Source organism: Mus pahari, chromosome 5, assembly GCF_900095145.1.
Source record: "Mus pahari chromosome 5, PAHARI_EIJ_v1.1, whole genome shotgun sequence".
Taxonomy (NCBI): Eukaryota; Metazoa; Chordata; class Mammalia; order Rodentia; family Muridae; genus Mus; species Mus pahari.
Genome location: NC_034594.1, coordinates 146,623,123 through 146,640,383, shown reverse-complemented (window position 1 = coordinate 146,640,383; position 17,261 = coordinate 146,623,123). Strand labels below are relative to the sequence as shown.

At 37.3% G+C, this 17,261-nt stretch overlaps 2 protein-coding genes across 2 annotated transcripts; both read right to left on the bottom strand.

Annotated features, from left to right (window-relative positions):
* Window positions 1-4,686: 4,686 nt before the first annotated feature.
* On the bottom strand, window positions 4,687-5,635 carry LOC110322332 (olfactory receptor 6K3-like). The gene has a single exon (XM_021198962.1). It carries the CDS (start codon window positions 5,633-5,635, stop codon window positions 4,688-4,690), a length of 948 nt encoding a protein of 315 aa, XP_021054621.1. The 3' UTR covers window position 4,687.
* An 8,381-nt stretch (window positions 5,636-14,016) lies between these two features.
* LOC110322536 (olfactory receptor 6N1) lies at window positions 14,017-14,959 on the bottom strand. The gene has a single exon (XM_021199220.1). It carries the CDS (start codon window positions 14,953-14,955, stop codon window positions 14,017-14,019), a length of 939 nt encoding a protein of 312 aa, XP_021054879.1. The 5' UTR covers window positions 14,956-14,959.
* Between the last annotated feature and the right edge of the window lie 2,302 nt (window positions 14,960-17,261).

Sequence of the window (17,261 nt, the reverse complement as noted above, 5' to 3'; positions counted from 1 at the left end):
CTGGTTAGTCCTTACTTTTGAGAAATATTTTGTTACACATGTATAAACATGTTATTATATTATATATGTTCACAAGTTGCTACTATAAGTCTAAGAATACAGATGAACCAGGTGGATTAAAGTTATCAAAAGTAAGAGAAAAACTTTTGCTATTAACCATACACTAGAAATTATGCATTGTGTATAAGAGACTTTTGCTGTCATTGTCCAAAGTTTCTTGTCACAAAAGAAACTATTGCATAATGACATTAAGATTCAAAGGGGTTGTTTTACTTCATCAATACCAAGTAATTGATAAGTTATTCAATGGAGATAGAGCTTAAACTCAAGTCCATAAAATTTCAAAGATCTTTGGAATTTTAAAAACATGCTCAGTATACTGGTGTTTTCACATGAAAAAATTGGTAAGTAATATAAGCAATATTTAATTATTGTTTTACACATGTTCACACTCACATAATGCATGCACAGATGCACAAATATACACTCATAGGCAAACACTCTCACAAACATATTCACACACTCACACACACATTCTCTCTCTCACACACACAAGACATACTGAGTCAATTTAGTGTACATGCTTTTACAGTTGACCTTCAAGGAATGAATAATCTATCAAGTTGCTTGTCCTTGAAAAGAATTCTGATCTCTCTCTCTCTCTCTCTCTCTCTCTCTCTCTCTCTCTCTCTCTCTCTCTCTCTCTCTCTCTCTCTCCCCCCCCTCTCTCTGTCTGTCTGTCATTCAGTGGTAACTAACTGATTGGAGCTCTTTATCAAGGAGCAAGGACCTGTGAGATTTCCCACATGCACATTGTTGTATTTTATTTAAACAACACTTCATTGATGCTGCTTCACTATCATGTCTAGAAAATACTCTTCTCTTTGGGAGTGCGAATCCTCGGGTTCTTACAATCATTCTGCCTTCACTTCCCTATAAGATCCTTCTTCTGCTGCAAAAAGATGCTTCTTTGATGAGAACGCTAAACAAATTTATTTATGTCTATAAGGATAAGAATTTAAAACACACTTAGTCTTTATATTGGTATAGCAAAATAATTAATTGGTATAGTCATTTGAAACCTTGTTTACAAAAACAAAAGAAAACCAATGCTACTGAGATTTCCATTGCAGACTGAATTTCTGTACCACTAGATGGCATCTTGCTCTTTTAAGATCACTGGTAACATTTCAGTCCTGTTTTTCTCCTCCTAGGAGCTAGGCAAAGTAATTTTCTGGAGATTTTACTTTATTCTTCAAACTCTTGGAGTAATTTTGTAGCAAGAAATAAAATAAGTTTGAACAAGTTGCCAAATGTAGAAAAATTGTAATGGACAAGTGCAAGATCTAGGGCAGAGAATGGAGAAGCAAACCATAGCTGGAATATAGTAGGAATAAAGAAAATGACTTATTGTGATGTCACAACACTTTAACAGAGCATAACAAAATGCTGAACATTTTAATGGCCTCATTAACCCTTTTGTTGTTATTGCTATTTTTGTCTTTGTTTTTGTTTTTAGGTACTAGAGTGATGGCTCAGCAGTTAAGAGCACTGGCTACTCTTCCAGAGGTCCTAAGTTCAATTCCCAGAAACCACGTGGTGGCTCACAACTATCTGCAATGGGATCCAATGCCCTCTTCTGGTGTCTGAAGCCAGCTACACTATATATATATATATATATATATATATATATATATATATAATAAATTTCCGAAGAACATTTTTAAAAATTTTGTATTTATGTGAGTATTTGTGTGTGTGTGCATGCATGTGTGTGTGTGAGTGTGCGTGTGCATGTGTGTTTGTGTGATGCACGTGTATGGATGGCCATAGAGGCCAGAAGACGGTGTTTCCTTAGTATTACCTTTTAGGACGTTCTATTGGGTTCATTTTCTCTGCCAGTCAAGAAATTAAAGGGAAGAATAAAGTATGCAAACAACTGGAAAACACAGGGATATATCTGACTCATGAGGTAAAAACAATGATGAAAAATACTTTTATTAAAAGTGAGGAAACACATGCAAACATACATGCACACACACATACACACAATAGCATACACACTTACACATGTACACACCCATATACTAACACAGTTATACACATAGAATCATACATATTAAGTGCACACACACACAGACTGGCCACACACACACACACACACACACACACACACACACACACACCACATTGCACACAGAAGGATGAACAGAAATAATGATACACCACAAAACAGAGTGTGGAATTTGGAAGTAAAATCCTGTCTTTCCTCTATTTATGTGTTTTTGTGTGTGTGGCATGTATTCTTCCTAAAGTGGATGTTTAATCAATTGGACAAACTGTGAGAGACGGATAGGCTCACAGAATAGAAAAAACATTTCCCAATCTGTGTTCTCTGGCAGGAGTGATTAATTGGCCACATGAGGCCTCAGTGTCAAGCAACCATTCCCTTTATTTTTCAGGTCAGAAAGAAGCCAGATATTTCTTACCTATCTGTGTCCCTTCCCCTATCTGTCTGTAAAGAATCTAACTCCTAAAACGTGACAAGGAGAAGCTGGATGTACATGTCATTGTGAGAAGCTGACATTGAACTCAGGCCCTCTGCAAAAGGACAGTAAATGTTAACCACAGAGTCATTGATATTCCCAATATTTTGAAAGACCAGCAATAGCCATTTAAATATTATATGCTTATAATTTTTAGTCTCCAAGCAGTATAGTAAGTCTACTTAATCTTTAAGAGCTCTAGCATGTTTTCTCTGGAATCTTGAAAAAAAAAACACAAAGTCCCACAGAAGAGATGACAATAGTAACTACTACAAGCCAGTGAATATGTACCATAAAATCATGACATTTTATCACTATCCAACTACAGATAGTATGGCAACTGTCTCCAGACAAACATATCAGGAATATTCTCCTTTCAAAAATCTGAGTCAATTTTGTTATGTGCATTTTGTTAACATTCTATATAAGTAGCAATCAATTTTAAGTACAGTGTGGAAGCATATACCAAGGGAGCTTTCAGATGTGCCAGTTATAAATGATATTATTCCTTACATAATGATCTTTGATTGACTTGGGAAAGATGGTACTGCAATATTTGTGGTTTTGAAATAAGATTCTATTGATAACCTGGGTAGTGTAGGGATGTGTATGACTTTCTCTGTCAGAACAAATATTACTCACTGTGCTGGAGGTGTACAGAATGGGAAAAGATCTTCACCCACCCTATACTCAACAGAGGTGTGGTATAGAAAGCACATAAAAATGCAAGAAGTTAGACACACCAGCAAACTAAATCATGAAATTAAAAATGGGGTATAGAGCTATCAAGAGAATTTTCACCAGAGGGATATCTGGTGTCCAGCATGGGGAAACCCATGGCTCTAGATGTAGCAGAGGACTGCCTTATCTGACATCAATGGGAGAGGAGTCCCTTAGTTCTGTGGGTGCTTGATGACCAACCTAGGGGAATGCTAGGGCACTGCGGCAGGAGTGGGTTGGCAGCTAGGGGAGCACCCTGAAAGAGAAAGGGGAAGGGGGAAGGGTATAGGGAGTTTGTGGAGGGGAAACTGGGAAGGCGATAACATTTGAAAGGTAAATAAATAGAATAACCTGTATAAAAAAAGAAAGGTTCAACATCCTTAGTCATCAGAGCAATGCAAATCAAAACAACACTAAAGTTCAATCTTATGTAATTGAAAAGGGGGAAGATAAAAGAAAACACAATTGTCTGCTCATGATGGTGAGGAAGTGGAACATAGGGAATACTCCTCTATTCCTGGGGGGAGTAGAAACTTGTAATGTTAATTTGGAAATCAAGTTGGCAGTTTCTCTGAAAATTCAGAATAGCTCTACCTCAAGACCTAGCTATATATCTCCTGGTCATATATTCAAAAGATGTTCAGGGATAAAGATGGGGTAAAAAGAGAGGAAATGGCCAACCAATGACTTGAGAAGCACAGCATGAGGGAGAAGCCATCCCTGACACTAATTATGATATTCTATACTTGCAGACAGGCGCCTAGCATCACTGTCTTCTGAGAGCTCCAGCCAGCAGCTGATGGAAACAGATGCAGAGGCCCACAGCCAAACATAAGGCAGAGCTCAGAAAATCGTATGGAATAGAGGGAGCAAGCAATGAAGGAGCTGGGGTGGGGGGGTCAAGAACATCACAAGAAACCTACAGAATTAAATAACCTTAGCCCATAGGGGCTCCCAGGAACTGAACTGCCTACTAAAGAGCACACATGTGACAGATGTAGACCACCTCTGTATAAATAACCAACAACTTGGTCTTCGTGTGGGACTTCTAACAACTAGAGTAGGGGCTGTCTCTATGCCATAAATGGTTTTCCTTGGAGCTGTCTCTAATTTTCCCAATCCCATAAATGTTTTGTCTTGTCTAGGCTCAATAGAAGAAAATGTGTCTGGATCTATTGCAACTTTATATTCTAGGGTGGGTTGATATCCATGGATGGCTTCCCCTTCTCTAAATGAAGGGACTGTGAGGAGAAAAGTGAGGGGAAGGTACCATCAGGATGTAAGGTAAATAAATTAATTGATAAATAAATTAAACCAAGAACATAAAAAAGTTTACATAGTAATCTTGGAAATGGATAATTTGCTCTTAGAAACATACTTAGAGGGTGAGATATCTATAAAGAGGTTTGGGTAAACCGACATCAGCTCCCAGAGACAGTGAATATCTTTTGAGAAGTGAACATTTTCTTAATGGCATCTTTCATATCTTTGTTCCTCAGGCTGTAGATTATAGGATTGAAAAATGGGGCAAGGACAGCAAACATTAGTGCAATGACCTTCTCCAGTATTGGTTGGAAGGTGACAGAGAAGCGCAGGTACATGAGAGCCACACTCCCAAAAAACAGCACAAAAATGGTGATATGGGCTGTGCATGTGGAGAATGCCTTCTGACGGCTCTCACCAGAAGGAATCTTCAGAACCACCGTGATGATTCTTACATAGGAAAGGCTGATGACAGAGACACAGCTCAGGATGGAGATAGCATGGATGACATCTTCAACCAGAATCATAGATGTGTCTGTACATGCCAAGAGGAGCACAGGTTCTAAGTCACAGAAGAGCTGGTGAATCTGATTGGGGCCACAGAAAGGCAGAGTAGACATCCACACAATCTCTGGGAGGAGCATGAGGAAGCCAAGGATGAAAGAGCCTGTGGAAAGCTGTGTGCACAGCTTTGGAGTTATAATGATTGCATAGCGAAGTGGGTTACAGATGGCAACATACCTGTCGATGGCCATTATTGTGAGGACTAAGCTTTCTGTGACTCCAAAGGAATGGAAAAAATACATCTGCAGGAGGCAGCCAATGAAGGAGATGGTTTTCTCTTTGCTGACCAAGTTGTAGAGCATTTGGGGAATGGTCACTGTGGTGTAGCAAATCTCCAGGAAGGAGAAGATGCTGATGAAAGTGTACATGGGATTGTGCAGACGGACATCCAGCTGCACAGCCAAGAAGATCATAGAGTTCCCAACAACAATGAACAGGTAGACACAGAGCAGAAGGATGAAGAGCAAAAGGCCACCATCCTCAAACTGAGGGAAATCAGAAAAATAAAATTCTGTCACCTTCGTCTGATTCTTCTTATCCATACTTTCAGAAGTTTATCGGATGGCTGAAGGAATAAGAAAATCAGAACTCAAGTAAAGGAAGAAAGAAAAAATTAATCATCTAAACAGCTAAAATATTAAACCAGTTAAATAACATATATGCTAAATTGTTTGGAAAAAGATAATTAGTCTTCTCATATTTGCAAAAAATTTTTACTAAAGATATTTAGTAGTCAGCTATTCTGTTTTTTAGTAACCTGTGCATTTAGAAATATTAATTTGTATACACTATTGAATGACAATTTGGCAACTTCCATTAAAGGGTAGTAGTTTAGTAACTGCCTTTTACTACATAATATAAGGAAAGTTATTTTACAATAAATGATTTACAGAGACAATCAACATATTAAATTTTCCAATAATTCATAGCTTTGAAATAACTGGATATATTTTGAGAGGAATATTCAGGAAAGAAAATGAATGTTAATTAAATAGTTTTGGTTCAATAGGAGAGCATTGTAAATTAAATATTTTAAAGGTTTAGGACACATATTGCTATATATTGGTTAACATCTTTGTTAACATCTCATTAAAAAGAGAAGTGAGGTTTACTAGGTACCACTTCCTTTGAAATGCAACAGCTTATAGTCATCTGTGTGTGCAATGTAGTCTAGTCTGTACTACCTTGCACAAAGGAGGGCTTTGATAATTTCAAAAGTATTACCCAGATGATGCATTGTAAGTGTGATTGAATAATACCTGAAAAGCTGCAATCAAGAGTCAATATCCAGAGACAGGTTTAGCCAAAGTGTCACCTGTATCCTCATGATCATTAATCAGCATGCCACAGCGTTTCTCATATTTAATAAATAGTATTGATGTTTTGGTCATACAATTATTTACTGGGGAATATATGTGTGCTTCTATGCAGAGTAGGTTGTTTGCAAGACCATTTAACAATCGATTGGATGTCAATAGTTCAACCCATTCCTAGTTTTGATAAGCAAATCTGCTATGTTTGCAGTCAAGTGGACATAAATGTTTGATGTCAAGAACCAGCCACATATAGAAAAAAAATTTTTGATGTTACACAAGATGACCACAATCTGATAATTTAATAGAAATGTACCTGGACCTTTGCCTTAAAGGTACAAGAATATGAAGGGACCAAACAGCCCCTTAAGTGCACATCCAACATGCCCTTGACTCAGTCAGTTCTGTGCTGCATTCTGAGGAGTGAGATTCATCACCTACTTTCATCAGGAAGTTATATTTTTTACCAGTAAGCATTTTGAGACATATTGTCTTTACAGAAAATTCCATTTATTCTACTAACCTAAAGCTGGCCAACAGTTACCTGCTAACAACAGGTTTGAAGGTATACTTGCGACTGTTTGCTAAAATGTTTTGCATGATGGAAGTGTAAGCTCTGTCTTTGTCACACTTAAGTTCTTGATTGTGAGAGATCTGAAGACTGGTTCTGGAGAAAGAAAAAGCTAGTGATAACTACCAAAAAGAGTCCACCATATTAAAACTGACTTTAGACACAATACACACACTCTTGAAAGCACAGAAAAGTGTCCACACACCAAAGAAAGTTACCCTGGCAAGCAAAATCCAAGGATGATATGTGCATTTTAGGGATCCTGTAGAATAGTAGATCTATAATTAAAATAGGAAATACAAAGGACAAAATTCCTTTTGGCATTTCCTCATAAAAACTTTTACTAAAAATTGATTCTTTCAGGAAATATGGGCTATGCTATAATTATTTCTTGCTTTATACTGTTCCCAACATGCATTAGCTTCAACTATGTTTTGGTCTAGTTTAATCACTCAAATACTGAGCTCCAAGTTTTTACATATAAACATGTGGGTATACTAAAACAAACAAGCCAATGAACAATAAAACCAAAAAAATTGCAGAGGGTAAGAATAATTAAAAGTCTCCAAAGCTTATGACTAAGCCTAAGAAATAATGTGTATACATGCAATGTTCTTAAAACAATTTCAATATCTGAATCTTTTGCATCTATGATCTTGTGGTTTTTGCACATATGGTATGACATAATACATGTATATGCTATGAGTCAAATTATTCTGTCAGTAGTACTCTTCACAATCACAATATCAAAGTCTGGAAGAATGAAAAGGGAAGAATTTTACCAAAAGACTCTTCTATTTCCTAGGGAAAGGGAACAGCTAGAAACTCAAGTGGTAAGCTACAATCATTGTTTGGGGATTTTATTATTCATAGTTGTCTTTCCTGACTCTGCAACACATCATCTTGGCATCCTAGATTATAGCTGATCTCAGGATTAAGTATTAATGTGAAATGTCATAGATTCTGTGTCACAGATATAATTTAATAGGTTAATTTACACAGAAAAGGTTGATTTCACTGATGAAATTAGTAGGTCATTTCTTCTTGAATTTGTACTGCTTCTCTACAGTCAGAGAGCACACTGACCTGCATAAAACCCCAGCCCTGAGCCACAGTCTGCTCATCTCAGCTACAGTCCTCCCACCTCAGCTGTAGTCCTCCTACCTCAGTTAAAGTCCCCCCATCTCACTGTGTTTGTATGTCCTTCAGAATGACTCTGCAGGTCTCTCCATCTTATACCCACCTCTGCTAGAATCCCCTTTCCCAATGATCTTCATTTCTTTGCAGCCGAACACATAGAAAGGTTGGAGCCACAACACTGGATTTCTTGGGGATAAAAATTGGATAAAGGCTTTATTTTGATACACTCTCTGTAGTGCCTAGGGAAAAGCAACTCTTACCCCGAGTGCCTAATTAGGAAATTGTTGCCACACTTCTGTTTCACAAGGACTCCATACCTATGGGAAGCTAGGGTTTTAAGACTAGCTAGATAGCAAAAGTACGTTGATACTTGATTTTCTTTTGTGTAGAATGCATGAAAGAATTGTTTCTGTGACACAATGTCAGACAGACTGAGTCAGAAGATGATCTAGAAACAACAGCCATCAAACTCGGCCTCTTATGTAGTAGCCAGTGTAACCGCTTATGAACACAATACAATTTTGAAGTATATGAAATAGAATCAGCTTCAGTAGAATTTCTTCAGAAATATCCAGAAGATCTCAGGGTCATTGGTAGCAATGGAAGACGTAGGTTCTCCCTAAGATTTGTCATATTTTAGTGACCCTAAAGATGTCTCCATAGGTTTTATTTAAGGAAATGATTCAAGAACAACATTTCCTTCTACATAAAAGGTTCATTGATAATCACATGAGTAAGCACATAAAAAGACTGGGAAAGTCCCTTATATAATGGGTAGAATATACAAGTAGAGGAATAAATTTACTTTTTAATTCCTTTATTCCTTTTTCCCCATTGATTTGTTTATTCTCTTTACATCCTGATCACTGCCCGCCTCCCTGCCACCTCTCAGACAGTCCCTCTCTCTACCTCCTCACTTTTTCTTCTGAGTGAGTGGAGGCCCCTGGCTATCTCCCTACACTTTAATCTTCTCAAAACTGAAATTGGAGCTAATATGTATTTACGGAATGATAATAGTTCTGTAAATCCACATAATGAATCTGTAAAACCATATAAATAAAATATTAATTTATATATATATATATATATATATATATATATATATATATATATATATAGTAATGGCTCCAGTAGGCATAGACAGGGAATAGCATATATACATACATGTATGAGTGTTGTGACGTATGTATGTAAAACATCTTGCATTATTATACATAAATTAGTTCTACATGCAAGTTAATAAGCATGGAAAAAAAGTTCATAGATTCTACCCTTTATGCTAGAAAAGTAAATTATCTTAATAGACACTTAAATCTGCCTCCTGCCTTCAGAGAGATTAAAGTATTTCCAATTTTTTAAATCTTTTTTTCTAACATAATTTTTATTGTTTATTTGGGAATTTTCCATAATGCACCCTTAATCACACTCACTTCCTACCACCAAAATCAGAAACAAAACAAAGTTGTCCAATATCTCCATGTCTATTTAGTACAATACTATTACAAGTATTAGATAAAACAATAAGATAATTGATGGAAATCAGGCGATACAAATTGGATATGGACATCTGATTTCTATCTTCTAAATATAGCCCCACAATCACCACAGTAGTCTGGATATAAGTTGAGGCAACTGCTAGAAAGGAGGAAAAGACCACTGCTCTTTGGCTGGCATCACAATGACCATCAGAGATGTAGATGTGCAGTACAAACCTACCACAGGGATCAAGTCGCAGAAGATCTGATGCATCTGATTGGAGCAACAAAAAAGGCAGAGTGGTGATCCTTACAATCTCAGAGTGTACTAGGAAGAAGCCACAGATGTAGTAGGAACCAGCTGTTGGTGGCATTCAAAGTCTGGACTTTCTCATGGTTGGATAATAGAGAACTTGCTGTGTATCTGTGAATGGACATTCTTGTCAGGACACAGCTTTCTGTGATACCCAATGAGTAGAGAACGTACTATAAACAAGATATTAGAACGTTAGGGTGAAGGTTTTGTGTGGGCAGCAATTCAAGGAGTTTTGTGCTCCTTGTCTTGCTTGAGCAATGGGGCCTTGCTGTCAGTTTGCAGAGAATGACCAATTATGGTGGCAACAGCCTGGATTGTCTGGGGATTTCCATGGGAACCGTTTGGACAATAACTCAATTGTTTGTAATCCAGTCCTGGTACTTGAAGTTTTATTTGATGTTTAGAGCTAGCCAATTGGAGACTTCATTAGGATTGACTACATATATTTTAAAGCATCTCCTCGGCACTAGAGTTCCCCACCACCATTCAAATGCCCCTCAATTTATGCTGCTTCTTCCTGCCTCCCACCTGATCCTTCCATTTCAGTATCCCACTCTTCCAGTCCACCTATCAAATGTATTCTATTTCTCCCTCCAGGGAGATCACTGTGCCCTACTCCTGTCACTTCCTTTATTCTCAGTCTTCCTAAGTCTAGGGATTGTAACTTGCTTGTCATTTACTTAATGACTAATATCCACATATACTGTATCTATCTGAGTCTAAATCGCCTTGCTCAAGATGAATATTTTTTACTGTGAACCATTTACTTCCAAATTTAATGATGTCATTTTTTAGGTAAATGCTACATATAGACAAGTAACATTATTTAGAAGTAGCAGGTTATATTTAGAAATGTAGATACATATACATCTATACATGTAACAATACTCAATTTAAAAAATAGCCCATTCATTTAGAAAGGAGCAATTAGTGGTTTATGGAAGGATTTGGAGAGAGAAAAAGTGAAAGAAGAAATGATGTAATTATATTATTATCTCAAAAATAAAATAATCTGATACTGTTCCTGCTTCCCTATTGCTCTTCCAGCAATAAATTTCCCTATCATCCATCATTCCTCAAATACTGTTTCTTGACATGAAAGAAAAAGGTTTCTCCTTGTGAAGCTTTTTTAATTGCAAAACTCAATTCAGCAGCTATAGACTGGCCAATGAATGATGTGAAACAGAATTTTAGGCTCAAAGGGGTTTCACAAAGATTTCTAACCTTAGTAGTCCATAATATTTCATGTTACCATTCACAATATTTTCTTTATGTGGACTTCTTTGTAGATCAAAACACTGTGACATAAATTTGTCAGTATCACCATTATTTCAACATTGAAACTAAATCAAATCTAAAACTAAAGCTCAAATCAGTTTAATAACATGATTAAGGTTATGTAAGTAGCTATAACACCTGCTTAGGATTTCTGATTTATTTATGTCATTCATTTCCTCTCTGTGTGTAAGTCTGTTTGTGGCCAGTGTACATGACACAAGGCATATGAGGAAGTCAGTGAACGACTCTGAGGGGACAGTAAGTTTTCTCCTGTCATCTTGTGGCATCTGGAGATTGAACTCAGGTCACCAAGCAGGCATACACATGTTCAGCTGCCTCACAGAACATATTAATGCACTCATGGTGTCTTTACTGTATTTTCAGTCTCCAATAAATAGATAAATTTACTTAATATACTTGGTTTTTAACAAAGGGAACTTTTAAGTTTTCTTTCTTCAAATATGTTAAGGAACCTTAGCAGTTCTTGTTGTTTTTCTTGAGTAATGGGTCTTTTCCCCTCCACGTTTTTCTCTATTTCAGTGACTGTGGATCATGGGAATATCATTGAACAAAGGGATTCAATGACTAGGATTCAGAGATTTCTCAGAGGCAAAGTGGCATAGACCCAAGGAGTGAACCTTCTACTATTATTCTGGTAAGTAAATATAGCATTAGGATGATTTCTAATAACTTATCACTATACCATAAATCAGAGTATCACTCCATCATCATTAGAAAAGTTTCTGCTTGCTGTAGGTGGTAACTAACACAGAGAAACACAATGGGTCTATGTGTAGAGAACAAGAGAATTTGTAGTTTCCCACTTTTAGAAAGTGTGTTCTACAACACAACTACCCTACTCAAAGCTCAAGAATCTATGCAGAAGAGTAGAGAGAGAACTATCATAAGAGCCAGGTGTGGTAGATGAGTTCAAGGAAACAATGCTCTCCAGAAACACAGGGCACAGCCACAGGAATTCACAATATCTGTGATAGCATGGCCAAGATCTTGGCCAGTTTAAGATAGATGAAATCTCAGTATGATGGAGGGGTGGTAGGCACAATGTCTTACCCCATGCTCATGAGGTATTGTCATTTGATAGATTCTGGGGGAGAGTTAGGTTTCTTTAATAATATGAGCCCTGGAATGTAAATCACATTCAACAGTAGGCCCTATGGTCAAGAGCAGTAAGTCTATACAAGACTCAATGAGATTAAAAGAGAGAGGAGGGAGGGATGGAGAAGGGAGGGAGGGAGTGAGGGAGGGAGGGAGGGAGAGAGAGAGAGAGAGAGAGAGAGAGAGAGAGAGCATAAAGTTTGAGAGGTAGGGAGTTGGGCGTAGATCTGGAAGAAGTTGTAGGAAAGACATAAATGTGATCAAAATGTACTAAGTAAAACTTTCAAAGGGTAAATAAAAAGCATTATTATAAAATGTTCTGCATTAAAAATAAGGAAAATGGCTATGTGGCTGGAAATCTTTAAGGTAGTACAGTTGATTTGAAGGATTCTCTAGATATATAGAAGTAGTAGTACTCTTTTTAAAATATTTATTTTTAAACAATGTGTTTATTTGTGGGTCTGTGTATAGAGATGTAAGAAGTAATTGAGTACCATGGAGCTGGAATTATAGGCATTTGTGAGCTACCTTGTGTGGGTACTAGCATCTGAACTCCAGTACTATATAAGAATGGAAAGAGCTCTTTCACTGATAAACCCTCTCGCCATTCCCCTAGAAGCTTTCTTATAATCAAGATTTTATTCTCCACTTGAAACAGAATTCAGATGCATTCCTTAGTACTGGCTAGTATGTAAATCCCAAGTTTCTGGTAGTCTAAGTTTTAGTAGTATTTTCATATATTTTGTATTTTATAGCAAACAGCTAGTTAAATAAAATAATTAGAACAAGGTAAACCTGTATTCTGACACTAGCCCAGCTTCTATGCTTTCACACTTTATAAGGAATGTAGACATTTGGGACCTCTAATAATAACAGATCAGAACAGACAACAAGATACTCCACCCTATGATATATATGTTCATATATATGTATATTATACATATATGCATATATCATATTATGTGTTCACAAATAGTTATTCTAAATCACAGAATAAAGATGAATCATGCAGATTCAAGTTATTAAAACTAAGAAAAAAATAACAATTTTTACTGTGAACTATATGCCAGAAGCTGTATTATATTTTAGAGATTTTTGTTGTCACTGTGAAAAATTCTTATCAGAAAACATTGCTATTGTATAGTGAAATTAAGATTTAAAAATCTTAATTTACTTTATCAATACCAAGTAATTAATATGTCATTCAATAAGATAGAACTTAAGTTCAAATTCATGGAATTTCAAAAAATGTGTGGTTAAAAATATGGTCAGTACACTGGTGTTTTCTACATGAAAAAATTGTGTTAATATAAGAAACATTTAATTTTACTCCAAATTTTATTTAATAAATAACTCTGTTTAAGGTATAATTAAATGATCTATGTTAAAACAAATAAATTTGAGCCTGGATGTATTAGGGAAGAAACATATTTGGCAAAATTTCTAAGCACAATTCACAAATATGTGAAGTTAGAAAAATCACAGCCTCCTATGATGCTGAGAGAGCATTATACTTTGAAGTCTTTGGGATCAAGCTGTATATGGCTCCAGAAGATGTTGTAATATTATGATAACATTGAAGGCCAGGCCTCTTTTGCCACAGTATCAATACCAGACATGAGAAAAATGAGATGCTTCATATACACTCCTTGGCTATTGATCCCTCAACCATCCTATTATCAAATCTGTCCGTGGCCTTCATTTAGCCATCCCATCACCTCAGTATCCCTGTTCTCATAAGCTGCCTCTTCAGGGCCTCCTTGATTTCCTTGTTGCGCAAGCTATAAATGAAGGGGTTGAGAAAGGGAGTAATGACAGAGTAGACTACTGCCAAGGCTCTGTCATAGTCAAGGGAGTAACTCTTCTTCAGTCGCACATACATGAAAAGGATGCTCCCATAGAAGACGAGAACTACAGTGAGATGGGAGGCACATGTGGAGAAGGCCTTCTTCTTGCCTGCAGCAGAGGGAATCTTGAGAACTGTGCGGATTATCTGCAAGTAGGAGCTGAGGATCAGCAGGAAGGTGGCCAGGATCTTACAGGAGTTTATAATAAAATCTACTAGGACATTGACGGATGTGTCGGTACAAGCCAGACTCAGCACGGGAGGGAAATCACAAAAAATGTGCTGAATGTGATTGGGGCCACAAAACGGGAGGCGGGACACCAAGGAAATTTCCACCACTGGCCCAGCCAAGCCTCCCAACCAGCAACCAATGGCAATCTTGGTACAGAGTGACTGGGTCATTAGGGTGGGATAGTGGAGAGGCCTGCAAATGGCTAAGTACCTGTCATATGCCATTGCTGTCAGGAGGTAGCACTCAGTAGCTCCAAGAGAGTGAAAGAAGTAGATCTGTAGGAGACACCCAGAAAAGGAAATCGTCTTCTTCTCACTCAGCAAGTTGGCTAGCATCTTGGGAATGGTGGCAGCTGTGTAGCCCAGCTCCAAGAAGGAAAGGATGCTGACAAATCTGTACATGGGCGTGTGGAGCCGAGAGTCCAGGTAGACCACCAAGAATATCAGCAAGTTTCCCAATATAGTAGTGAGGTAAATGGAAAGCAACAAGAGAAACAAGTAAATCTGGACACCTTGGAAGCGAGGGAAGCCCAAAATGATGAATTCTGTTACTTGGCTCCAGTTTCCAGTGCCCATTGTTCATTATTCCTGTACCTATATAATGTAAAATATACAAGAGATAAGGGAGAAAGTAACCATTGGAATCCTTTCAAGGAAAATTTGAATGTCCGCTGTCTTCCAGAGAAAATTACTTCTGCTACTTGCTTGGAGAAGCAGGCATTTCCATTCCACACCACCCACTCCTGCAATCAACTACATTCGTCAGAATTTCTACCCATTGCTTCCAGTGCAACTGCCCTTTTTTGAACAGTACAACCAATCTTCATATCACACCCCACTTAATAACCCCTTCATCCTGCTTACTGTAGGCTTCAGTAATTTCATTGTTCAGATTGCATATTGCCAATTCTCATTGAATGTGTAAGATTGTTTACACTGACAGTGGAAATGTTACCATTGGTAACAGTACCAATGGAACATCCTTACCATTGAGAATGTAGCAGACCAAGGATGTTCAGTTCACATTACATTTCCTGGTTTCTACCTTTAATTTGTTTGCTTCTTCAAGTTTCTGGCTTCTAAAAAAATTTTTATCTCTTATTTCCTTATGTTCTTTCGTGAAAGCAGATCTAATACAACCTATCTATGAGGTCTTTTGGACACTAGTAAAACTTGCAGTAGAGATTAAGGTGAGTTCAGTAAAAGAATGGGACTCAGACCAGAAGCAAATCCTATACCTCCTTTCTTTCCTTCAAAAATGCCCACTTCCTCAATACTCCCTATTCACAATCTTAAATGCATTTTTTCCTATTCATTGGTTGTGTAGAGAATAAACAGTTATGGTCAATATAACTAAATATTATTGAATATTTTCTGAAAATTATAACTAAACACGGACTCAAGGAATAAGTAAATTTTAGTGACCAATGCCAAGAAACTACTTTGTTTATTCCTTATTTTAGCTGTTATACAAAAATGTACTTATTTGTCATGTATGACATGGTGCCGCAAGTGAAGAAGGAATAGACACAACCGGTTAAATTAAGTATTGTGTCAGATAGCTGTCATTCAGTGGTGAAAGCACTTGCCATCTATTCGCTTGGTGTTTCAAACAATGCAATATCCTGGCATGATGAGATGGCTTGGCAGGTAAATGCACTTGGTGCCAAGCCTACAGATCTGAGTTTGATCTGGAGTTTCATATGGTAGAAAGAGAGGAGCGACTCCTCAGTGTTTTCCTCTGACTTCCACACCCCTGCCATGGCTCACACATGCACACACAAACAGAAACAAGGAAATATGATTGGAAAAATACAATATATTGTTATTAATTATACTTCACCAAACCACCCACAAAACTTTTGGCCCACAATTTGTCCTGCCTATAAGATGAGCAGGGACAAAGATGGAGCAGTAATTGAGGAAATGGCCAACTAATCACTGGCCCAACTTGAGACCCATACCATGAGAGAGAGAGAGAGAGAGCCCACCTCCAACACTATCAATGATATTCTTTTATACTCACAGAGAGCAACCTAGCATAAATGCCACTTAAGAGACTTCACCCAGCAAATGGACCATAGTGACTCACAGGAACTGAACAACCAACCAGAGTGCAGACATGGGTTGGATCTGGGGCCTCTACTCATATATAACAGATATGTAGTTTGGTCTTCATGTGGGATTCCTAACAACTAGAGCAGGGGCTATCTCTGACACTGTTGCTTGCCTTTGTATCTCTTTCCCTAATTGGGCTGCCTTGTCTAGGCACAATAAGAGATGTCCCAGTCCTACTGCAACTTGATATGTAGGTTGATTTCCATGAGAGGTCTCCTCTTCTCAGAGTAGAAAGGTTGGAGGAGGGGGAAGGTGAGGTGAGAGGGACACTGGGAGGGGGAGAGAAAGGGGAAGCTGCTGCTATTAGAAGGTAAAGTAAATAAAAAATTTAAAACACAATATACTGTTATTAACTGAACTCACACTATTATCCAAAGAATTTATTAATTCTAAGAAAATAAATAATTACAATAATTTTCCAAATTATTTTTCTGTATATAAATGAAATTAATCTCACTAAACTTACTAAACAGGCATAACCACATGCACATGACTACACACACACACACACACACACACACACACACACACACATGCCAACCTCCCAGTTCACAATACCTATATCATATTCCTATAATTTGACCACTCTTTTCACATAATATAGATTTTTTTTAAAAAAGGATTTAGAGCTCTTTCCTTACACTGCGGATTTTAAATGTTCTATCATTTCTACTTAATTAATCATTTTCAGAACCGATAAACACTGCTGCAACTTTGGCAGAAGCTCCAGGACCATCATAATTTTGAATTGCACTGAAGTGCTT

Coding starts and splice junctions, on each gene's coding strand:
- LOC110322332 (XM_021198962.1), bottom strand. CDS start 5,635: ATGGATAAGAAGAATCAGACGAAGGTGACAGAATTTTATTTTTCTGAT.
- LOC110322536 (XM_021199220.1), bottom strand. CDS start 14,955: ATGGGCACTGGAAACTGGAGCCAAGTAACAGAATTCATCATTTTGGGC.